The 25,821-nt window shown below is 36.5% G+C and overlaps 1 protein-coding gene across 3 annotated transcripts in view; it reads right to left on the bottom strand.

The window, feature by feature from the left end:
- USP53 (ubiquitin specific peptidase 53) overlaps nt 1-25,821 on the bottom strand; it is a 75,519-nt gene that overhangs the window by 34,700 nt on the left and 14,998 nt on the right. Inside the window, exons 2-7 of one of the 3 annotated variants that reach the window (XM_057547268.1) lie at nt 22,401-22,522; nt 20,047-20,733; nt 13,729-13,821; nt 10,324-10,458; nt 1,550-1,663; nt 1,387-1,469 (exon numbers count right to left, since the gene is read on the bottom strand). In XM_057547268.1, coding sequence (XP_057403251.1) covers nt 1,387-1,469; nt 1,550-1,663; nt 10,324-10,458; nt 13,729-13,821; nt 20,047-20,190 — 569 coding nt within the window. In that variant the 5' untranslated portion in view covers nt 20,191-20,733; nt 22,401-22,522. Of the gene's footprint in view, nt 1-1,386; nt 1,470-1,549; nt 1,664-10,323; nt 10,459-13,728; nt 13,822-20,046; nt 20,734-22,400; nt 22,523-25,821 lie in introns of those variants that run through there. The other 2 variants (XM_057547267.1, XM_057547269.1) reach the window with 2 other exon arrangements.

Raw genomic sequence — 25,821 nt, 5'->3', positions numbered from 1 at the left:
TACAAAATTGACAGCATCAGAGTAGTGGTTAACCAGATACATTTTGAATCTGAAATGAACCCAGACCTGGGTTTCAATCTTAATTCATTCATTTAACAGGTTAATCATATTAAGCCTATTTCTTGATCAACAAAAGTTTTTGTTAAGACTAAAAGCAACAATTTATGTAAAGCCTGGAACATAGTAAGCATTGAACAACTGGTATTCAATACTTATCACCAATAAAAAGAGAGAGATTATAATTAGAATTCAAATTCTGGGCTTTCGCAATTCGTGGTGTGGACCAGGGAGAGACTGACGGAACTCTAATTCTTATTACCTAAGATACTGTCTCAGAGCACTGTCATTTTACACAAGAGTTTCAAAGTAGACTTAAAGTTTTACAGCTTTTAATTTGTGGTCTATCCTTATTTGAACACCACCCTATTTTTCATACAAAGTGAATGAAACTGACTACAACCGACTGAAGTTTAAAGAACGTTCCTCTAAATCGATGTTTCCCAACTCGTATATATCCAAATTACCAACTTGCTATATTCAATGACTTTTAAGAAACAATGTGCTATATCCAAAATAAATCAAGGAAGTTTAATAATACAATGAAATGGATGAGCACCTAATATTCACTTTGTGCAATGATAAAAATATTGGTAGCATTTAGCAACTAACTGCTGTACTGATGTATTCTGATTGATAATTATTGATCCATGTTTCGTCTTTTGTATTAAAGTATCTGCAAACATTTATGATCTCATTCAATGTTTATCATACATCAAATATTTACACTCTCAAATACCTGTTGCCGTGTTCAAACAACTCTTATTATGTAAAGTCTAGAGATCATTTTTGGATCCCTAAGCTGATGTTTCATGGCTAGGGAGGGAGGGGACAGACAAGCATGGCAAATTTTTATTTCAGGTGAATGTTATGGCCTTAAATGCAATAAACCTAACAGAGGATTATTTTCACTTTTTTCTTTCTTGTCTGCTTACCCTAGCTTCCATCACTACGCAGGGACATGGTGGAGCCGACAGGAGACATGGCCACTACAAAGGTAACACCTTAGCAAAAATGAAGAAATCATCTACAATTCCATTTACCCTTGAACTTGTCATTTTAAGCTCTCCTTCACGGTTTCAAAAACGTGCTATAAATATAAATAGATATACATTTTGACTAATATTTTGTACATTTCACTGAGTGACATCTATATTTGGTAAGTCAGAAACAACTGAGATAGACATCCCTTAGTACCCCTGATGGTAGCACATTTGTTAATCTCAGAGAGTAGATATTCATAGATGTTACAGTTTCATAAAATAAAGGCTCAATGTGATCACATACGTGACTAACATCTTTGGTAAATATGCTTTAAGAGGTTCTTACCATAGGGCTGTTGTAGAAATGTACCGCACAAATTCTGTGAAGGGTAGAGGATCTGATGATGCTCCACAGGTACGACACACACACTGCAGGTAAAAATACATGTCTAATTTATCAATCGTAAGACATAAATACAGTCTCTAATAAAATAGTCAAGCCATCTCACCTGTTCATACAGAGTCATAGCAAACTTCTGGTGAGTGATACAAGATTTAGAGGTACACATGTCTGCATCTCTGCTTGGCACTATGTGAAAATGAATCCTCTCCAATATATTTTCCTAATTTAAACATTAAAAGACAAATGAGTTGCAAATCTTGCATAGGACACTTCAAAACACAACTCTTTTTAACTTTACAAATTGAAAAACCTGAGTATTTTCCAAAGTGTTAACCTCAGAAGTGCCATGTACGTTGTCAGCTTTTCAGCTTCCCTCTTTAACCAAGCCTTCAAATGCTGCTCAATTAGTCACCTTTTGCAGCATTCGATTTTAAAAAAAAATTAGCAAAGCATTATAATGTAACATGATTTTAATAAAGATTTAAAAAATCAATTCATGGTGGCTGACATCTAGAATTTAATATTAGAAAACAAGATTTCCTATGTTCCCAGCATTCTCACATTGAGAAAAAGCAATTAATTAAAAAAAATCCTACTTGGATCATTTCGATAGTCTATATAACTTAAATCAAAACATCAATGATAAAGGCTTATAATACCTGCACTAACAACCCAAATGCAAGTAATCTGCTCTTCAACAAACTTCTTATGAAAGTGTGGATTTGTAATATAGATCAATAAGGGGTATTAATTTCTTTAACAAATTATCCTTTTTACCAAAGCTTAACCAATGGATTATTTTAATTAGTTAACTTCTCCCTCCTCTGCCCCAGGACATTTATAACTATTCAATTATTTAAGCCTGGATTTCTAGATATCCCATGAATAATCATATCATGGATTAGTATACTTCACTTAAGTGAAAGTAAGACTATAAAGTTCAGTATTGTACAAAATATATCCATTTATATATTAAGCAATGGAGCAATTATAAACATGAGAAGTATGAAAAGCATATTTCATGACTGTGTGTGTTGTTTTTGTTATATTTTAGTCAACATGGCAAGTGTGCTAAGCATTCGAGATGTTCATTTAAAAAGAAAACATAGGGGTCTGGGCAAGATGGCGGAAGAGTAAGACGCGGAGATCACCTTCCTTCCCACAGATACAGCAGAAATACATCTACACGTGGAACTACTCCTACAGAACACCCACTGAACGCTGGCAGAAGACATCAGACCTCCCAAAAGGCAAGAAAATCCCCACGTACTTGGGTAGGGTAAAAGAAAAAAGAAATAACAGAGACAAAAGAATAGGGACGGGACCTGCACCAGTGGGAGGGAGCGGTGAAGGAGGAAAGGTTTCCACACACTAGGAAGCCCCTTCGCGGGCGGAGACTGCGGGTGGCAGAGGGGGGAAGCTTCGGAACCACGGAGGAGAGCGCAGCCACAGGGGTGCGGAGGGCAAAGCGGAGAGATTCCCGCACAGAGGAGCGGTACCGACCAGCACTCACCAACCCGAGAGGCTTGTCTGCTCACCCGCCGGGGCGGGTGGGGGCTGGGAGCTCAGGCTCGGGCTTCGGTCAGATCCCAGGGAGAGGACTGGGGTTGGCGGCGTGAACACAGCCTGAAGGGGTTAGCGCACCACAGCTACCCGGGAGGGAGTCCGGGGAAAAAGTCTGCAGCTGCCGAAGAGGCAAGAGACTTTTTCTTGCCTCTTTGTTTCCCAGTGCACGAGGAGAGGGGATTCACAGCACCACCTAAACGAACTCGAGAGACGGGCGCGAGCCACGGTTATCAGCGCGGACCCCAGAGACGGGCATGAGATGCTAAGGCTGCTGCTGCCGCCACCAAGAAGCCTGTGCGCGAGCACAGGTCACTCTCCACACCGCCCCTCACGGGAGCCGGTGCAGCCTGCCACGGCCAGGCTCCCGTGATCCGGGGACAACTTCCCCGGGAGAACACACTGCGCGCCTCAGGCTGCTGAAACGTCACGCTGGCCTCTGCCGCTGCAGGCTCGCCCCGCATCCGTACCCCTCCCTCCCCCACACCCGAGTGAGCCAGAGCCCCCGAAGCAGCTGCTCCTTTAACCCCGTTCTGTCTGGGCAGGGAACAGACGCCCTCAGGTGACCTACATGCAGAGGCGGGTCCAAATCCAAAGCTGAACCCCGGGAGCTGTACGAACAAAGAAGAGAAAGGGAAACCTCTCCTAGCAGCCTCAGAAGCAGCGGATTAAAGCTCCACAATCAACTTGATGTGCCTACCATCTGTTGAATACCTGAATAGACAACGAATCATCCCAAATTCAGGAGGTGGACTTTGGGAGCAGGATATATTAATTTTTCCCCTTTTCGTTTTTTTCTGAGTGTATATGTGTATGCTTCTGGGTGAGATTTTGTCTGTATAGCTTTGCTTACACCATTAGTCCTAGCATTAGGTCCGTCCGTTTTGGGTTTTTTTTTTTTTTTAAACTTAAAAAAATTTTTTTTCCCAATAAATGTTTTCTTAAAAATTTTTTCCTTATTTTCTATTTATAAAAATTAAAAAAATTTTTTAATAAGTTTTTTCATATTTTTTATTTTAAAAAATTAAAATTTTTTTTCTTAATAAATTTTTTTCTTAATAATTTTTTTCTTATTTTTATTATAAAAAATTAATAAATCTATTTTTAAAAATTAAAAAGATTTTTTCTTAATAAATTTATTAATAATTTTTTCCTTATTTTTTTATTATAATAGCTTTATTTTATTTTATTTTATCCTCTTTCTTTCTTTCTATTTTTTCTCCCTTTTATTCTGAGTCGTGTGGATGAAAGGCTCTTGGTGCTCCAGCCAGGCATCAGGGCTGTGCCTCTGAGGTGGGAGAGCCAACTTCAGGACACTGGTCCACAAGACACCTCCCAGCTCCACGTAATACCAAACAGCAAAAATCTCTCAGAGATCTCCATCTCAACATCAAGACCCAGCTTCACTCAACGACCAGCAAGCTACAGTACTGGACACCCTATGCCAAACAACTAGCAAGACAGGAACACAGCCCCATCCATTAGCAGAGAGGCTGCCTAAAATCATAATAAGGCCACAGACACCCCAAAACACACCACCAGACGTGGACGTGCCCACCAGAAAGACAAGATCCAGCCTCATCCACCAGAACATAGGCACTAGTCCCCTCCACCAGGAAGCCTACACAACCCACTGAACCAACCTTAACCACTGGGGACAGATACCAAAAACAACGGGAACTACGAACCTGCAGCCTGCGAAAAGGAGACCCCAAACACTTTAGACCTAGAGACACATACAGACTGAAAGTGAGGGGATGGAAAAAGATATTCCATGCAAATGGAAATCAAAAGAAAGCTGGAGTAGCAATTCTCATATCAGACAAAATAGACTTTAAAATAAAGACTATTACAAGAGACAAAGAAGGACACTATATAATGATCAAGGGATCGATCCAAGAAGAAGATACAGCAATTGTAAATATTTATGCACCCAACATAGGAGCACCTCAATACATAAGGCAAATCCTAACAGCCATAAAAGGGGAAATCGACAGTAACACAATCATAGTAGGAGACTTTAACACCCCACTTTCACCAATGGACAGATCATCCAAAATGAAAATAAATAAGGAAACACAAGCTTTAAATGATACTTTAAACAAGATGGACTTAATTGATATTTATAGGACATTCCACCCAAAAACAACAGAATACACATTTTTCTCAAGTGCTCATGGAACATTCTCCAGGATAGATCATATTTTGGGTCACAAATCAAGCCTTGGTAAATTTAAGAAAATTGAAATCGTATCAAGTATCTTTTCCAACCACAATGCTATGAGACTAGATATCAATTACAGGAAAAGATCTGTAAAAAATACAAACATATGGAAGCTACACAATACACTACTTAATAACGAAGTGATCACTGAAGAAATCAAAGGGGAAATCAAAAAATACCTAGAAACAAATGACAATGGAGACACGACGACCCGAAACCTATGGGACACAGCAAAAGCAGTGCTAAGAGGGAAGTTTATAGCAATACAAGCCTACCTCAAGAAACAGGAAACATCTCGAATAAACAACCTAAACTTGCACCTGAAGCAATTAGAGAAAGAAGAACAAAAAAACCCCAAAGCTAGCAGAAGGAAAGAAATCATAAAGATCAGACCAGAAATAAATGAAAAAGAAATGAAGGAGACAATAGCAAAAATCAATGAAACTAAAAGCTGGTTCTTTGAGAAGATAAACAAAATTGATAAACCATTAGCCATACTCATCAAGAGAAAAAGGGAGAGGACTCAAATCAATAGAATTAGAAATGAAAAAGGAGAAGTAACCACTGACACTGCAGAAATACAAAAGATCATGAGAGATTACTACAAGCAACTCTATGCCAATAAAACGGACAACCTGGAAGAAATGGACAGATTCTTAGAAATGCACAAACTGCCGAGACTGAACCAGGAAGAAATAGAAAATATGAACAGACCAATCACAAGCACTGAAATTGAAACTGTGATTAAAAATCTTCCAACAACCAAAAGCCCAGGACCAGATGGCTTCACAGGCGAATTCTATCAAACATTTAGAGAAGAGCTAACACCTATCCTTCTCAAACTCTTCCAAAATATTGCAGAGGGAGGAACACTCCCAAACTCATTCTACGAGGCCACCATCACCCTGATACCAAAACCAGACAAAGATGTCACAAAGAAAGAAAACTACAGGCCAATATCACTGATGAACATAGATGCAAAAATCCTCAACAAAATACTAGCAAACAGAATCCAACAGCACATTAAAAGGATCATACACCATGATCAAGTGGGGTTTATTCCAGGAATGCAAGGATTCTTCAATATACGCAAATCAATCAACGTGGTACATCATATTAACAAACTGAATGAGAAAAACCATATGATCATCTCAATAGATGCAGAGAAAGCTTTCAACAAAATTCAACACCCATTTATGATAAAAGCCCTGCAGAAAGTAGGCATACAGGGAACTTTCCTCAACATAATGAAGGCCATATATGACAAACCCACAGCCAACATTGTCCTCAATGGTGAAACACTGAAACCATTTCCACTAAGATCAGGAACGAGACAAGGTTGCCCACTCTCACCACTATTATTCAACATAGTTTTGGAAGTGTTAGCCACAGCAATCAGAGAAGAAAAAGAAATAAAAGGAATCCAAATCGGAAAAGAAGAAGTAAAGCTGTCACTGTTTGCAGATGACATGATACTATACATAGAGACTGCTAAAGATGCTACCAGAAAACTACTAGAGCTAATCAATGAATTTGGTAAAGTAGCAGGATACAAAATTAACGCACAGAAATCTCTTGCATTCCTATATACTAATGATGAAAAATCTGAAAGTGAAATTAAGAAAACACTCCCGTTTACCACTGCAACAAAAAGAATAAAATATCTAGGAATAAGCCTACCTAAGGAGACAAAAGACCTGTATGCAGAAAATTATAGGACACTGATGAAAGAAATTAAAGATGATACAAACAGATGGAGAGATATACCATGTTCTTGGATTGGAAGAATCAACATTGTGAAAATGACTATACTACCCAAAGCAATCTACAGATTCAATGCAATCCGTATCAAACTACCACTGGCATTTTTCACAGAACTAGAACAAAAAGTTTCACAATTTTTATGGAAACACAAAAGACCCTGAATAGCCAAAGCAATCTTGAGAACGAAAAATGGAGCTGGAGGAATCAGGCTCCCTGACTTCAGACTATACTACAAAGCTACAGTAATCAAGACAGTTTGGTACTGGCACAAAAACAGAAATATAGATCAATGGAACAGGATAGAAAGCCCAGAGATAAACCCACGCACAGATGGTCACCTTATCTTTGATAAAGGAGGCAAGCATATACAGTGGAGAAAAGACAGCCTATTCAATAAGTGGTGCTGGGAAAATTGGACAGGTACATGTAAAAGTATGAAATTAGAACACTCCCTGACACCATACACAAAAATAAACTCAAAATGGATTAAAGACCTAAGTGAAAGGCCAGACACTATCAAACTCTTAGAGGAAAACATAGGCAGAACACTCTATGACATAAATCACAGCAAGATCCTTTTTGACCCAGCTCCTAGAGAAATGGAAATAAAAACACAAATAAACAAATGGGACCTAATGAAATTTAAAAGCTTTTGCACAGCAAAGAAAACCATAAACAAGACGAAAAGACAACCCTCAGAATGGGAGAAAATATTTGCAAATGAAGCAACTGACAAACGATTAATCTCCAAGATTTACAAGCAGCTCATGCAGCTCAATAACAAAAAAACAAACAACCCAATCCAAAAATGGGCAGAAGACCTAAATAGACATTTCTCCAAAGAAGATACACAGCTTGCCAACAGACACATGACAGAATGCTCAACATCATTAATCATTAGAGAAATGGAAATCAAAACTACAATGAGGGGCTTCCCTGGTGGCGCAGTGGTTGAGAATCTGCCTGCTAATGCAGGGGACACGGGTTCGAGCCCTGGTCTGGGAAGATCCCACATGCCACGGAGCAGCTGGGCCCGTGAGCCACAATTGCTGAGCCTGCGCGTCTGGAGCCTGTGCCCCGCAACGGGAGGGGCCGCGATGGAGAAAGGCCCGCGCACCGCGATGAAGAGCGGTCCCCGCACCGCGATGAGGAGTGGCCCCCGCTTGCCGCAACTGGAGAAAGCCCTCGCACGAACCGAAGACCCAATACAGACAAAAATAAATAAATTAATTAATTAAAAAGAAAATCCTTAAAAAAAAAAAAAAAAACTACAATGAGGTATCATCTCACACCGGTCAGAATGGCCATCATCAAAAAATCTACAAACAATAAATGCTGGAGAGGGTGTGGAGAAAAGGGAACCCCCTTGCACTGTTGGTGGGAATGTAAATTGATACAGCCACTATGGAGAACAGTACCGAGGTTCCTTAAAAAACTAAAAATAGAACTACCATACGACCCAGCAATCCCACTACTGGGCATATACCCTGAGAAAACCATAATTCAAAAAGAGTCATGTACCAAAATGTTCATTGCAGCTCTATTTACAATAGCCAGGACATGGACGCAACCTAAATGTCCATCATCGGATGAATGGATGAAGAAGATGTGGTACATATATACAATGGAATATTACTCATCCATAAAAAGAAATGAAATGGAGGCATTTGTAATGAGGTGGATGGAGTTAGAGTCTGTCATACAGAGTGAAGTAAGTCAGAAAGAGAAAAACAAATACAGTATGCTAACACATATATATGGAATCTAAGGAAAAAAAAGAAAAAGGTCATGAAGAACCTAGTGGCAAGACGGGAATAAAGACACAGACCTACTAGAGAATGGACTTGAGGATATGGGGAGGGGGAGGGGTGAGATGTGACAGGGTGAGAGAGTGTCATGGATATATATACACTACCAAATGTAAAATAGATAGCTAGTGGGAAGCAGCCGCATAGCACAGGGAGATCAGCTCGGTGCTTTGTGACCACCTAGAGGGGTGGGATAGGGAGGGTGGGAGGGAGGGAGATGCAAGAGGGAAGAGATATGGGAACATATGTATATGTATAACTGATTCACTTTGTTATAAAGCAGAAACTAACACACCATTGTAAAGCAATTATACTTCAATAAAGATGTTAAAAAAAAAAAAAAGAAAACATAAATGCCAAATGAATTCTATAGAGAGTAATAAATTCTTCAAAAATTTGGAGAACGGATTGGGGTGCTTTGATGATGCATTATCTAGTAGATGTGACTTACGTTGAACTTTAACAAATAATAGATTAGGAAAGTTTTGAATATTTCAGGAACTTGAGCAAAGGCTATAAAACAGGAATTTAAAAGACATGTGTGAGGAATGGACTGAAACTATCTCACCAGAAGGGAAAATTCAGGAAGGAAGCAAAGAGATAAACTGGAGTTTAAATTTAAAGAGCCTTAAATGTCAGAAGAGAGTCAGATGTGAATCACAGAAATATCTGAAGCGCAAGCATTTATCTGAAAAAAATCATATTAATACGGTGGCTGTTAAAAAAGACTCTTAGGATAAGGTTAAAAGGACACTAGTAAGGAGGCTTAAATAATGCTGAGAGTAGAGGCCCGAGCTAAACAGAAATGGTGACAGGGAAATAACATGGAGAGGCAAAACTTAAAAGGGTTTCTGATGAAAGAATTTACATAATTTGCTGAAGAGATATAAGACTAAGAGGAGAAATAGCTGTCTTAAATATAGGTGACATCTATGTTATTGAAACGATTAATCATCAACATGCATATTTAAGAAGGTATATAGGTACATCCCTGATCAAAGGAATGCTCTACTTATCAATATGGTGGTAACACAGTCTCAGAACATCAACCTCAGTCAATGATTCTCAACCTGGAGTAAGGTGTATATCAGAATTGCTGCCCCTGACAGCTGCCCATCAAGATCCTCTGCTCTTCCGAAGAGAAGCATGCAATGCATTACATTGCATGTAATGAGAAATGTTACTGGGAGAGTGTGTTGCATATGTAAACCCCGTGGAACAGAACGACCTCAGTGCTATGATTTATACATAATAAGCCTTTTTGCTCCAATAAATAAATTTTAAAGTATTCTAGTAGCCTAACTCTGAAAAATTAGAGCAGCACAAATAATCAAAAGCAAAAGTACACAAAACACATGTGGACTTAAACTGAGCTTTGAAGGGGTAGGTAAGACAAGGATCTACTGAGCAGTTCCAATACTTTTCCACTGCTATAAACTTATGTTTCATTTGTCTCAAAAGGTGCATAATTTAAGGAATGCCAACTGCCATTCTGACTTAAGGATTATCAGAAATACTTACAAAGCACTCTGCAGCATCATCCATAAGGCCAAGCTGAAATCGCTGCTCATCTTTGAAACTTTCTGCAAGTGCATGCCTTATGTTATCCGAAGGAAGTGCTTTTTCTCGACTGTGTTGAAACTGTTGAAATATTGTCTGGGAATCAACAAATACATCAACCAGTAAGTTTAACACCAACAACTAAAAAACACTTGAGCAATTTCATTTCAACAGCAAAACTCGAAACTCTATACTCAAACTAACAGTCTTTTGCTTTAAAATTCCATACAAAAAATTAATTATTTCTATGAGTAATATGTAGAAATGCTTGCCCCAGCCTCTAAATCAAATGTTAGTGCATAAGAATTAAACACGTAAAGTTCTCAGATCCCATCCTCAGAGATTCTGATTGAGATGAGGCCCATTTTTAAACTGTTCCCTAGCTGACTATGATCTAAGTTGTTTAGAAAGAGTTTTGAGATGAGTTGCTTTAAATCTTAAAGTGTACGGTAGGAATTAAAATTATGTTATACAAAAATAAACATATAATCAAATAAAACAGTAGGAACTCACTAGACTTGAAACAGTGGGAACATCATTCAAGAACATTAAATTATAGGTGTTAATCTGGTCTTCTATTTTCTTTATTGAATTTAAGCAAGAAAAACTTTTTAATAAGTTCCAGTGTTATGACAATCATCTTAGGTGAGTGCAAGTGGGGAAAAAATAAAGTTTGCTGTGATAAACCACCAAATAAGGATTGATCATATTAAGTGCTATATTAATTAGCTCAAGGGGTATGTCATCTCAAAAAAAAATTGCTTTTAAGATCAACATATGGTAGGCTAGAAAATATTTCAAGAATCTGTTCCACTGATACAAGAAAATTTAATTTACAAATAAGAAATTTAAAAAGAAAGATGCCAAGTGATATTAGATATCCAGAACCAAAATTTTTAGCTACAATTACAAATGATAAAAAATGAAAAATATTTTCACAAGTCATTTCTTATTTAGGTAGTCAACTTTTCCAGGTAATGTTTAAGATATTAATCCTACACAAGACTGATGTTCCTTTAACATCTATTTTTTTGATTGTCCAGTATAAGTGAGGCATTGTTCTACACCAGAAAACAAAGACCCTGCCCTCATGGAGCATACGTTCTAGTTGTAGTAATAAGGAGAGGGCAAATAAGTAATTATATGTCAGAATGTAATAAGTACAATAGAGAAAAACAAAGAAATACAATACAAGAGAGAAAGATAAAGTAGTGTAATAGGGATAGGGATGCTGGGGGTAGGAGAAAGGGAGGGAGCTTACCTATTACCAAGGGTAGTCAAGGAAGGTCTCACTGATGGAAAAATAACATTTAAGGAGAGGCATAAAGGAAATAAGGGGGTTAGCCAGGGACATCTGGAATAAAATCATTCTAGACAAAAGGAATAATAATGAAAACACTCAGAGATGAAAGCCAGCTCTGAGAAACTGCAAGGAGGACAGTGCAGTGTATGTGTGTGTGTGTGTGTGTGCGCGCGCACGCGAACAGGTGTTTTGAGGCAGGGGACACAAGCAGGGGAAAGAGGCAGGTGATGTGTAAGGCTATGGGAAGACCTGAGCTAGAAAATTTAACTAGTTTTTACACCTGGACAAAACATTCAAAATTTACTGCAGAGTAAATAAAATGCGATACTGTAATCTGATGTAAGTTCATTCATCAACCCTATTTTTGCCATATAGAAAAGAGAATATAAAATCGCCTCCTGATTGGGATTGACATGTATACACTGATGTGTATAAAATTGATGACTAATAAGAACCTGCTGTATAAAAAAATAAATAAAATTAAATTTAAAAATTTTTTTTTAATAAAATAAAATAAAATTGCCTCCTTTGGTGACTTATTCAAACAGCCTTTTTAGGAATGTAAGTCAAAATAAAGCATGAAAACTACCTTTTATTTTCCTGTATTATGTATATGTGTGTGTACTAAGAATACTCAAGAATGTAAAAGACTGAAATACTTATTTCTGAAAACATATTAATCAAATCTTAAATTCTTGGGCAAAAATTTCAATGACATAAATGACTTGCTAATATATACTGGACTCCCCATCTCTGCCTTTGTCCCTATTCTATATATTCTCATCCAAGGAGCCAAAGAGATCTAGTCCAAATATTATACCTACTTAACACAGGTTATATCACTCCTCCACTCAAAACAATCCCACGACTTCCTAAATCACTCAGGAGTAAAAGTCAAGGTCCTCACAAAGGTCTAGAAGGCCCTACACAATCTGGACTCCTGTTCCAGTTATTTAGTGCTGCATAACAAAACCACCCCAAATCTTAGGTACTAAAACTAACATTTATTTTGATCACAAGTTTGCAGTTTGGGTGAGGACAGCTCAACTCTGCCCCACTTGCAGTCATCTGTAATAGTCTGAATGCTGGAACTTGGGAGTCATCTGAAGGTCGCTCACTAGTGTCTAGAGGTTGATGCTGGTTGTTGGTGCTGCCTGTTGGCCGGGAACTTGGCTGTAGCTATGACCAGCTTGGCTTCCTCATAGCATGGCAACTCACTTGCAAGAATGGGCACCCCAACAGACAGAGCCAGGTGGAAGCTTTATCACTTTTTCTAATCTACCCTAATCTCATTTCTGCCACATTCTATATGATGGAAATGAAACATTAGGGGCAACCCATATTCAAGGAATTAGACTCTACCTTTCAATAGAAGAGTGCAAAAGAATCTGCAGACATTTTTGAAGTCACCACAACTCACCTTACCTCTTGAGCTCATCTCCTATCACTGTCCCCCTTGCTCACAAAGCTTCTGCCACCAGTCAGGTTTCCTTGAATATGTCACACACACTCCCACCTCAGGGCCTTTGCAGCTGCTGTGTCCCTGCTTGCCTGGAAGGCTCTAGTCCACTCCATCACCTTTTCCAAGTTGTGATTTAAATGTCATTTTCTCAGTGAGGCTTTCCTTGCTACTCAACACTCTCTAGTACCTACCCCTGATTTATATTTCCTTCTATTACCTAACATACTTTATATTTTGTTTATTTATTTTCTTCTCCCTTACATGAAGATAAGCTACATGAGAACAGGGATTTTTATTAGTTCCGTTCACTGCTGTATCCTTAGTAACTACAGCAGTGCCCAGAATTCAGTAGTAACTCAAAAAACATCTGTTAAATGATTATTTCAAAATAATGAAAAATATAATGTTCCTAACACAGGAAAATGGATCCGTAAACCTGAATAAGTCATACTTTAAGAATTCCTCTTCAAAACTGTAAGTCACTTGACAATAACTTTAATTACAAATAAACTAACCAAATATGTCAAACACACCAAACTATCAAATAAAATTAAAACTTTTGAGAAACAATAGTAATTTTTCAGAACTATTAAAAGGTTACCTTCAATGCACAAAATATGCAGGCATCTCTCGGACAAACATGTCCATTCAGAACCCGCAAGCTTCTTCGGAATATATCTAAGTGCCATAAAACCTAAAAAATAGTGAGATGTGAAGAAAGAAAGAAACACAGTAATATTTTTCTCACTGGGATGAAAGACGGATTTAAATATTTTTTAAATTGCGGAAGGCTAGTAACTTCTTTTAATCTCTTGTACATAATCAGATATATACTACTAAAAATAATAAGTACAAAACTGCTATATACATGTAGTTCATATATAAAAGATGGATTTAGAAAATATTACTATGGATTCACATGTAAAAACCATGACAGGCACAGAACAAGAAAAATATAACTCCTCAGTTAAGGAATTTATATGAACAGGAAACAAGGGATACTGAATGCAGGACTTGGCAGAGACTTGAGAGAGGAAGTGATTATAATACTTGGAATGAACTGAAATTTAGGAAGGAAATATAATTGCAGTTAAAAGTCAGGGTGTACCAAATAAGGGTCAGTATGTAGTGGCAAGAAAAAACGGCAGAGACCTGTGTGGTCATTGTACACTGAGTGAAAAACGGGGCATCTGTGTAGTCATGGGGGTACAGAATAATATGAAGCAGCAGTTAAAAAATAACCTGAATATATTTGCTGTAATTATCCAATCATTTACTACTAAAAAAACAAAAACAAAATAAGAAAGACTGTAGTTGTTTAAATAAATCAGTGTAATACTTAAAATCATTCTAGAAAAATCTGAAATTTATACAATGGGGATAACTGTGTCAGCCTCATAGACTGCTTGTAAGGATTAAATATATGTATGTAATATGTGAAGTGTTTAGAGCAGTGCCCAGTACACAAGTGGCATGCATTGAATGCAACCTGCTATTTGTTGTTGTAAATACTATTACAACAAACAATTAAGATCTTCAAGTTTCTCTATACCTTTCAGTCATTTCCTCAAATAATAAAACCAAGAAAATCCATTCACCATCTCACATTTCTCCCAACCAAAAAAAAAAAGTTAATAAAAACAAATAATTTTAAAAGTTTCCTATTTTTTAATAACTCAGTAACTAAAAGCCATTTCAGAATTTCTCTTTAATAGTTGCTTTTCCTTAAACCATAACTAATAGGATTCATTTAGTTATCACAAATAACTCAGTGTTTTGCAAAGCACTTGAAAATGTTTAATAACTTTCTTGCATATCATATTCTATCATACCATAAAATATACATTAAAATTCATTCGTCAAGATGAAGGTCACGACAGCACAGTTGTGGGAAGTGCACAGCACTGTGGTTAGTGATACACCCTCTGAAGACAGGCTGCCTGGGTTCTAATTCTGGCTTTACTGTTTACAGCTCTTGGGCTGACTTGAGCAAAATATTTCCTGAAACTTAGTTTTCTCATCACTGAAAGGAAGATAAAAGTAGTACCTATCTCTTAGGATCACTGTAAGAACTAGATTAGATAAAACACAGTGTACCAATGCACAGCAAGAGCACAATAAATGTTAGCTATTAAATATTTTAACTTTGCTTTTAACTTACAGAACTCAAAACCACACCAATATGGCATACCTACTTAATTGTATCACATTCTCATCAAATAAAAGTTCAAAATATTCAGCCAAAAGAGAAAACTCTATAATCTGCTTATAAGGCTTACGAATTAAGTCTTTCAAATGTAATGTTTTCTAGGGTTAGCAAAATGTTTAACTTACACTGGATCTAAACTACAGAAAAAATATTTTATGTGACTTCTCTGTATACTACTCAATATAAAAATGATTTTCACAAATCCATACCAAAAATTATCTTCATTATAGTTAATCTTCATCCTATTTCATTTAAAAATGTTGATTATATTGTACCACCTGTTTTAAGTTAAAGCCTAAGCTAGTTGTTGGACTAATTAGTTTTTAGCAATTTTATAATATAAACATTTTTCTTTTGCATTATTTGCATTTTTCATTTTAACATGGTACCTAACAAAATTAATGTAGTTATTTTGAATGTTTATGCATGTTTCTTACTTAGTTATTCCCCAAAGATTAATACATATATGCATATGCATTTAATAAAGGAATATAAACCTTTCATCATATTCCTGACCTCAAAATAATATAAAAAAAATAAAAATTAAGGGGAAATGGCATATAAATTCATTTTTCTTACTTATATTACATCCAAAACATTTTAATAATGTCCATTTTTAGTAATTTCTTACAAAAAGTATTTCACAATTTATTTCTCAGCAGTTTTAAAAAGTACTCATCAAACTGCATATTAGCATTTATATTCTGAATTTTTAAAAATGAAGTCAGGCTTTTTCTGACAGAAGTCTACTTGAATAGCTGTTTTGTCAGTGAGGACTGGCTTTGTAAATTAGTTTATATAGTAGACATTTTAACACCAGGGGCCAACAGATTCCCTGGGTTGAAGGGATGGAGCTGGGAGTTCAGGGAAGCCAAAGCAGCTAGAGTTGGCGGGACAGAGTGCTGCAGTGGGGAGAGCTGCACACAGTTAACACCAGAGCTCGTGAGGGGGCCTCTCGAGTATTCAGGTGAGCACTGTGAGGAAACTACCTGAGACCAGGAAAGAAAATCCCAAAAGATTAGATGGAATGCCCAAAGCACGTATCAGTTCAGGGCAGTGCCTGTTCCCAACAGCCAAAGTGGAAAACATCATAATTCACAGAGCATCAGTTAAAGAAAGAAGGGTCCCTCCCCACTAGCAGAGAAATTAACCCCAGAATAAACGCAGTTCTGGTACTGCCTTCAAAGCTTAAACGTAAAATGATCAAACTGTTTCTAAATAAACTAATCCTATCCCAGAACAACATTCAAGAATATTTTTAGGAATATAAAAATACTCATCACCCAACAAAGTAAAACTTAAAATGTCGTCTGACATCCAATCAAAAATTACCAGGCATGGGCTTCCCTGGTGGCACCATGGTTAAGAATCTGTCTGCCAACACAGGGGACACGGGTTTGAGCCCTGGTCCAGGAAGATCCCACATACCACGAAGCAACTAAGCCCGTGCACCACAACTACTGAGCCTGCACTCTAGAGCCCATAAGCACAACTACTGACACCCGCATGCCACAACTACTGAAGCCCGAGCGCCTAGAGCCCAGCTCCGCAACGAGAAGCCACCACAATGAGAAGCCTGTGCATCACAATGAAGAGGAGCCCCTGCTCACCTCAACTAAAGAAAGCCCACACGCAGTGACGAAGACCCAATGCAGCCAAAAATAAATAAATCAATAAAATTTTAAAAATTACCAGGCATTACAAGAAACAAGAAAATATATTCCAAACCTAGAAAGAAAAAAAAAAAGAACAGAATTTGCACAGACAGAATTAGTAGACAAGTACATTAAAACAATTATTATAACTGTATTCATATATTCAAGAGGACAGAGAAAAGATTGGACATGTTAAGTATAGACACAAGTGATTTTTAAAAGACCCAGAGCAAACTTCTAAAGGTGAAAATTACAATGTCTGAGATTTAAAAATACACTGGTGAGATTAATAGCAGATTAAATAAACACTGCAAAAGAAAAAATTAATGAACTTGAAGACACAGCAATAGAAACCATACAAGGGCTTCCCTGGTGGCGCAGTGGTTGAGAATCTGTCTGCCAATGCAGAGGACACGGGTTCGAGCCCTGGTCTGGGAAGATACCACATACCGTGGAGCAACTAGGCCCGTGAGCCACAATTACTGAGCCTGCGCATCTGGAGCCTGTGCTCCGCAACAAGAGAGGCCATGATAGTGAGAGGCCCGTGCACCGCGATGAAGAGTGGCCCCCGCTTGCCGCAACTAGAGAAAGCCCTCGCACAGAAACGAAGACCCAACACAGCCATAAATAAATAAATAAATAAATAAATAAATAAATAAATAAAAAGAAACCATACAAAATGAAAGAGAGAAAAAAAAAAGAATGAGAAAGAAAATGAAGAGCACATCAGTGAACTGTGGGACTTAAAGCAACCAACTGCATATGTATCAATAACTGGAATCCTCCAAAGGAGGGGAGGGATAGAAAAATTTGAAGAAATAATGGTCAAAGAGTTTCCACATTTTTTTAAAATTTATTTTTATTTTATTTATTTTATTTTTGGCTGTGTTGGGTCTTCATTGCTGCGCGCGGGCTTTCCCCAGTTGCAGCGAGTGAGGGCCACTCTTTGTTGTAGTGCGCGGGCTTCTCGTTGTGGTGGCTTCTCTTGTTGCAGAGCACGGGCTCCAAGTGCACGGGCTTCAGTACTTGTGGCACACAGGCTCCGTAGTTGTGGCTCATGGGCTCTAGAGCGCAGGCTCAGTAGTTGTGCCGCATGGGCCTAGTTGCTCTGCAGCATGTGGGATCTTCCCGGACCAGGGCTTGAACCCGTGTCCCCTGCATTAGCAGGCGGATTCTTAACCACTGCGTCACCAGGGAAGCCCATCCACATTTGATTAAAATTATAAAGCCATGGGTCTAAGATGCTCAATGGACCCAAACACAAGAAGCATGTAGAAAACTATATCAAGGCACATCATAACCAAATTGCTTTAAACCAGTTAAAAAAAGAAAATCTTAAAAGCAGCCAGAAAAAAAGGGGCACATTACAAACACAAGAACAAAGATAAGAATGACAATAGTTTTCCAGGAGAAGTAATGCAAGCCAGAAGACAGATGAGCAAAATCTTTAAAATACTAAAAGAAAAACTGTCAACTTAAACTTCTTTAATGAATGAAAATATCTTTCAATAACAAAAGTCATCCTTCAAGCAGAAGAAATGATACCAGGTGGCAAGCTGGATCCACACAAAGGAGTGATGAGCACCATAACTGGTAGCTATGTAGATAAGTAGAAATAACCTTCATGGCAAAGGTCAGTGGACTGTTCATTTTTTTAAAAAAAAATATATCAACATAGGAATACCTCTCCATTTTCTTTACCACGTAAGTGTCCTTGCTCAGAATTTTCTTTTGTTATAATAAGCTTTTCATCTCTCTGAACTATACACGGTGTTTTGGGAGCCAAAAAAAGGGACAGACACAGAGGGAAATACATAAATGTAAAAAAAGAACTGGAAAAGGGGTAACAGGAGAAGATTTGAAATGACAGAAGCTCTTTCTCAGAGCCTGATTCAATAAAAGCATATAATTCCATGTCTTTTGGAGTCTGGTATTTCTCTATATTGGGTGTCATTCACTAAATATTTTCCTGCCCTTCTCACAGCACTTAATGCCAAAGGGATCCTTCAGCCAGGGCAGAACAGTGACTGTCATTTAAAGGTCCCAACATAAATTAGAATTAATGCTTTTCTAATACCAATTGCTTCTGTTTCCCTGAGTGAGTTATAAAACTTTCAAGTTTGACATATGTCCCGGACAGAGGACAATTAAGAACACAAGTCTGAGTCAGATGTCTGAGCACTTGACACATTCTAGATGTGTTCATTTATCAAATGAGTTAATTAAGCAATATTTCTCTTTCTACTCTCAGTTTTCAGGAGGAAAAAAAAGCAATAGAAAGAAAACATGTAAAAAGCTATTTATTTTCAATAAAATATTTTAAGGTATATTCTAGCGTCAATAGAGTAACATTCCAATATTCTAAATCTTCCTCATCCTTAGTACTATACAATCAACGGTCAGAAGGATACAGGCCCCTACAAAATCTGAAAATGTTGAATAAAAACTATCATACATAAGAAAGATATTTATGCAAGGCAGAAAGTTGGATTAATACATATTTGCTAATTAAAAGAATTTCAACAAGGACTGAAGCAAAATGAATTAACTGTTAATTTAACTACAACAGTGGTGTCCAAATTATGATTCTACAGAGGGGATTTAAGGCCATGGTGGGGGGGTGAAAGGAATTTGAGTACTGAGATTAAAAACTCTGCATTCTCATTTCAATCCATGCAGCTTGTTTCTTTTTATGCTGTCTATGGGGATCCTACTGGATTTCTTAAACAAAAAAAAAGGGGGGAGAGAGGGGTTGACTAGCTAATTCAAGAAAATAATTTTATGTATTTTAGAAACATTCTTAATTTACTAAGTAAACATTTTAAGCCACAAGATATTTTTATACCCTAGCAATGTATCATTCTGTTGAAAAAAACATTTCCATTTATTATAAAAACCAAAATGCCCAGTCAAAATATTTTGCTACTATTGAAAGTGATATTAAAAAGTCATTCTAGTCAATAACTTTATTCTTAATTTACAAGTTAAAGAAGGATTAAGCAAAGAATTTCCTGAAAGGCGCTTTTTAAAATTTAACAAGAAATTATGGTCTCACCTGTACAGCACTATTAAGAAAGCAGCTGTTTTGTCCTGGTTCATTCAACAAGCCTTTGGTAGGGGCTAGGGATAGCATACTCCCAGGTTGATAAGTTTTTCCAAGATTGCCACCAGGTTTCCGTAAGAATTTTACCCATGCCATTTTCAAGCAACTTTGTTTGCATTAAAGCTAAGAATTATATACTTATGTGATACTTCTGATGATAAAATGGATGGTTTCTTGAATGGTCCACTTAAATTCGCTGCAGTCTATTACCATAACATAAGTTTCCAAGTCCATATCTTTCCTGATGTTGTAGTTTTGAGGACTTTGTCAAGTAAAAAAAGGATACATAAGCATTGAAGTTCTGAAAACTAAAAAAGAAAGCTATTTTAAACAAGGCCTTAAAGATTTAAAAATCTCTGTGTTAAATTTTACAAGAGTACAGTTTAAGGTGAAAAAGATTTTTTTAAAACTGCTAAAGTAACATCGATGAACAAATCATATTCTTTAAAGCACAAGTCATTTGTCTTGATGGTTTTAAAAACAGATGATACAAAAAGATGTAGAGTTAGCATTTGGTACGATTCATTTGGTCATTTGTTTTCCTCGCGTTTCTTCAATAAGAAAGAAGTCTTTCTCTTTCCCAGGTGAAGTTATTAAAGGTGACTCCATATTTCATATCAATGTGACCTCAAAGCAAACCTATAAGAAAAAAAAGAAATGTTGAAATAAAAGTAAAGGCTAATAAAGAAAATTCCTACTTTACCATATGAACACAAATATTGAGTACATAATTAAAATATTATATATATAATCATAAAATGATTGGAACTAACAATGTTCTTCTTAAAATATGAAAATGAAAACACAGTTCATCATTTAAATTTTCAAAACATATCAAGGTGACATCAATCGCTACCTACTTCAAGATTTCAATGGTCATATGATGGTTTCATATTCTAAAGAAAACCAGAATCAACTTAGATCTCAAGTAGTGTTTCGAATAATACTAACTTTGCTGCCAATACTATATTGCTGTTTACTAAACAGAGACTCTACAGAGACTCTATATTGTTACCTATGTTACCGAGAATCATATCATTTCTGCAAGAAAGTCAATAGACTTTATGTAAATTGACATGCATTAAAACTCAGAAGAAACATTAAATTGATAAACAAATCTTAGTGAATTAGAGTAAATTTCCACACTATTCATGAACACATACTCCTGGCTAAAGGGACTTCAAAATGTTCAACTTCTAAATTAAAAACAATCAAGTATTACTAGCAAAGTTTACTTTAATCAATTGAATTTCCTTCCTGCATTCATTCTTTCAACAAATGTTTATTGAGCCATGTACTATGCCAGGCACTAGAACTGACATTTTAATGAGGAAAGACAGACCATAATTCAGTGAATAATAAATTGTAGAGTGTACTAGAAGAGTTATGCTCTGAGTGCTAACGGAAAAACAATTCAAGCAAAGGGGATGAGAAGTGTATATAATGGGAGATGGTTTGCACTTTTAAATAGGATAGTATTGGAAAGTGTAATTGAGAACGTTACCTTTGTACAAAGATTTGAAGGAGGTGAAGATGCCACTCTGGAGAAGGCATTTCTAGCAGAGTGAACAGCATGCCTGGCATACTGGAAGGTAGTAAGAAGTCCAGTGTGGCAGAATAAATATGAACACAGAGGAGAATAGATGAAAAGGGTGGATGGGAAACAGAGAGAGATCATGAAGGGCCTCAAAAGCCCTTTGTAAGGACTTTGGCTTTAAATTTAAATTCTCCATGAAAGCCATTGAGTTTCACTTCACAGAACAAAAACATGAGAGGACAGAACATTATAGGTCAGTTCAATTCCATTGATCAAATAGCCACTAAGATAGCAAAGCACTGAGGAATAAAGAAGAAAAGCATTAGTCTTTACAGAATTCAAGTCAGGAGACTTGTTTGCAGCCCCACATATTAGCTCATCACTTATTAGCTGTTTGGTCTCAGATAAGTTCTTGTCATCTCTGATTCATAATTTCATCTATAAAATGGGGACAAGAATAACAGCCCTGCTTAACATAGGTTAAATGTTTCAAGAATTATAAAACACTACATTATGTTAGTTTTCTTCTTTTTGTTTTAACTCTGTGGATTGTAACTTCCTCTAAAGTGATCTAAATGATCCTAAAAACTTTCATACAAATTTTTAATAAATGTAGTTATTATTTTACAACATTAAGAAAGCTCTGTATCGGTAGTTAACTTGTGTTTTTAATGGAAGAATCCTTTGAAATGATACTCTTTCAACAATCATTTAACTAGGAACCAGGTCTTACCCTGAACTGTGATAAGATACATGAAACAATCCTTACCATAATGAGTTGTTTTGTGATGGGCACAGACACAAATAGATAATTTTAAAATATTGTAGCTTCTGTTCCTGTGCAAGATGTCAAACTATATGTCCTCCTGGTTCTCTTCCTCCAACCCAACTCTGGAGATTATACAAAAGCAACAGATAGTATAAGAAGAAACATTAAGTAACTGGCTTCCAGAATGGGAGGGAAACAGCAGTCAAGAGATAGAGAGGGCCAAGTGTTACAGACTGGGAAAGTCTTCTTAGTTGTGACCTTTTCCATTCTTCATATTGCTCTGGGCAGAGAATTCCCACCCCACACAATGCAATGAAACAGGAAAGCTCTGTTACCACCCCAGGGCCATCTGGAGAGTAAAGGAAATTATAACATCAGGTAAGCATGGGAGGGAGACGCCAGAGGGAGGAGATATGGGGATATATGTATATGTATAGTTGATTCACTTTGTTATACAGCAGAAATGAACACACTATTGTAAAGCAATTATACTCCAATAAAAATGTTAAAAAAGAAAAATCAGGTAGGCATCAGAGAACAGCTGGTTTGGGAAGTGGTAACAAGTACAGACACCTGCAAGGCCCCTGCGTGTTCTATCCTCACCCTACTCCACAAAGAGAACAGAGGATGGTAGGACCTGGAGAAGATCACGCCTCTAACCAAGTAAACAGGAAGTTCTTTTTGGAATCAACTCTTAAGCCATATCACCCCAAATCAAGCCCTTACGTCCCCACCTCTGCTCTCTGAAATCATCCAAAGAAACACAAATCAGAGCCTAATGCTTTCATTCTTCTCCTCATGTAAATATTACTAGCTTATAACTTGGTACTCCCAGGAAAAAGATAACCAGATACTTGCAGAGTATGAGCATTATGAGAGAAAGGCAACAAACTGAACAATCTACACCACAGGAAACAGAATGAACAGACCAAAGGGAACACAAATTTAAAATAAACTTAATAAACATCCACCAATTGAATGAGTACATTTTTGAAACTGCTGAAAGAAAAAACTCAAAGGATGAGTTAACTAGCAAAATGAATAGAAGGAAACATCATACTAATGAGCAGTAAGTTCAGGTCTAGAAATTCTCCTAAAAGTATTAAAAAAACAGAGTCGAAAATATAAACATTTTCAAAGAGCTAAGATACACAGATGAAATCTAAAAGTGTCAATAACTATCTAAAAGGATTCCCAGAAAGAAAGGGGAGAAAGTAAACAGAGTAGACACTTTTAGAAAGATTAAGATTTTCCCAGAATCAAAGGCTGAAAAACCCAGAAAGAAAAACAATAGATAACACAAAAATCCAAACATGATGTGAGGAAGAAAGGAAGTAGGATGAAAACTGTGAAACCTTTAGAGAGAGAGAGAGAGAGAGAGAGACTGATTTTTCAAGCCCATTAATAGGCAAACAACAGAAAGAAAAAATAAATCTAAAACCAAACTTTTGAAAAGCTAATAAACAAAATCTTCACAAGCATGATTAAAGAAAAAAGAAAAAGAGAAATATAATATGAATAGGATTGATAAAGGAGAAATGACCACATATAGATGAGCAACCAAAAGAAATATAAAAGAATACCACTTAAATCTTATGACAATAACTTTGAATATCTAAAGGAGCAGGTAATTTCATAGCAAAATTCAAATTACCAAAATTAACTCAAATGAAGTAGAAAATTTTTTTAAAGACTACAAGAAAATGGAAAGGAGACAAAAGTTCTTCCATTGAAAATGGCATCTGGATCAGATGGATTCAAAGTTAAATTTTACCTAAACTTTAAAGAACTGTTAATTCTAATGTTAAAATACTGCAGGCCACATGAAAATAAAATACAAAGAACCCCAAATCATGTCATGAAGCTAACATAACCTTAATATCAAACCATGATAAACCTCAGACCAGTGTGACATGTGATTAAAGATGTAAAACTTATAAATAAAACACTAACAAACGTAATCTATCAATGTGTCAAAAGAATAATGTACCATTGAAAAAAATAATAAGGTTTATTCTAGGAATTTAAATGTGATTCTATATTTATTCTTTCAATAAATATTTGGGAAGCTGTGCAGAAAAGAGCTAACACAGCAATATTTATAACAGCTGAAAGGTGGAAAAACAACCCAAATGTTCAACTAAAGAATGAATAAAATACTGTGTGTGTGTGTGTGTGTGTATATACACACACACAATGGAATATTATTCAGCCATAAAAAGAAACGAAGTACTTAAACATGCTACAACATAAACACTGAAAACATTTTGATAATTGAAAGTCAGTCACAAAAGACCACACACTATAAGATTCCATTCATACAAAATGTCCAAAAGAGAGAAACCTAGAGACAGATAGTAGATAAGTGGTTGCTTAGACTGGAGAAGGGGGGGCTATGGAGAACGAGTGGGGACCGGCATGGAAAGTGATAGGTAAAGGGTACTCAGATTCTTTTTTTTTCCTTCCAGTTTTATTGAGATACAACTGTCACATGCACTGTGTAAGTTTAACATGTACAGCATAAAGATTTGACTTACATACATTATGAAATGATTATCACAATAAGTTTAGTGAACATCCATCATCAAACATAGATACGCAATTAAAGAAGTAGGAAAAAATATTTTCCTTGTGATGAGAACTCTTAGGATTTACTCTCCTAACAACTTTCATATATAACAAACAGCAGCGTTAATTCTATTTGTCGTGTTGTGCATTACATCGCTAGTTCTTAGTTATCTTATAACTAGGAGTTTGTACCTTTTGACAACCTTCATCCAGTTTCCCCACTCCCCCCACCCCCTACCTCTGGTAACCACAAATCTGCTCTTTGTCTATTGAGTTTATTTTATGTTTGTTCATTTTTGAAGTATAACTGACCTACAACATTATGTTAGTTCCTGTTACACAACAAAGTTATTTGGTATTTCTATACATTTCAAAAAAAAAGTTACAATATGTCACCTTACAAAGATATTACATAGCTATTGACTATATTTCCGACACTGTACATTTCATACCCATGACTCATTTATTTTGCAAGTGGAAGTTGGTACCTCTTAAGCTCCCTCACTTACTTCTTTCCTTCCTCCGACCCTCTGCCCTCTGGCAACTACCTGTTTGTTCTCTATATCCACAACTGTTTCTGTTTTGCTATGTATGTTCATTTGTTTTGTTTTTCAGAGTCCACATATAAGTGAAATCATACAGTATTTGTTTTTCTATGTCTGATTTATTTCACTTAGCATAATTCTCTCTAGGTCCATCCAAGTTGTCACAAATGACAAGATTTCATTTTTTATGGCTGAATAATATTCCATTGTATGTATATATTTATATATACATGTATACATATATATATATGTAACACCTCTTTATCCATTCATCTACAATGGGCACTTGGGTTGCTTCCATATCTTGG

This window comes from Balaenoptera acutorostrata, chromosome 5 (genome assembly GCF_949987535.1).
Source record: "Balaenoptera acutorostrata chromosome 5, mBalAcu1.1, whole genome shotgun sequence".
In the NCBI taxonomy this organism is placed as follows: Eukaryota; Metazoa; Chordata; class Mammalia; order Artiodactyla; family Balaenopteridae; genus Balaenoptera; species Balaenoptera acutorostrata.
Note: the sequence above shows the minus strand (reverse complement) of the source record. Positions and strands in the feature narration are given on the sequence as shown.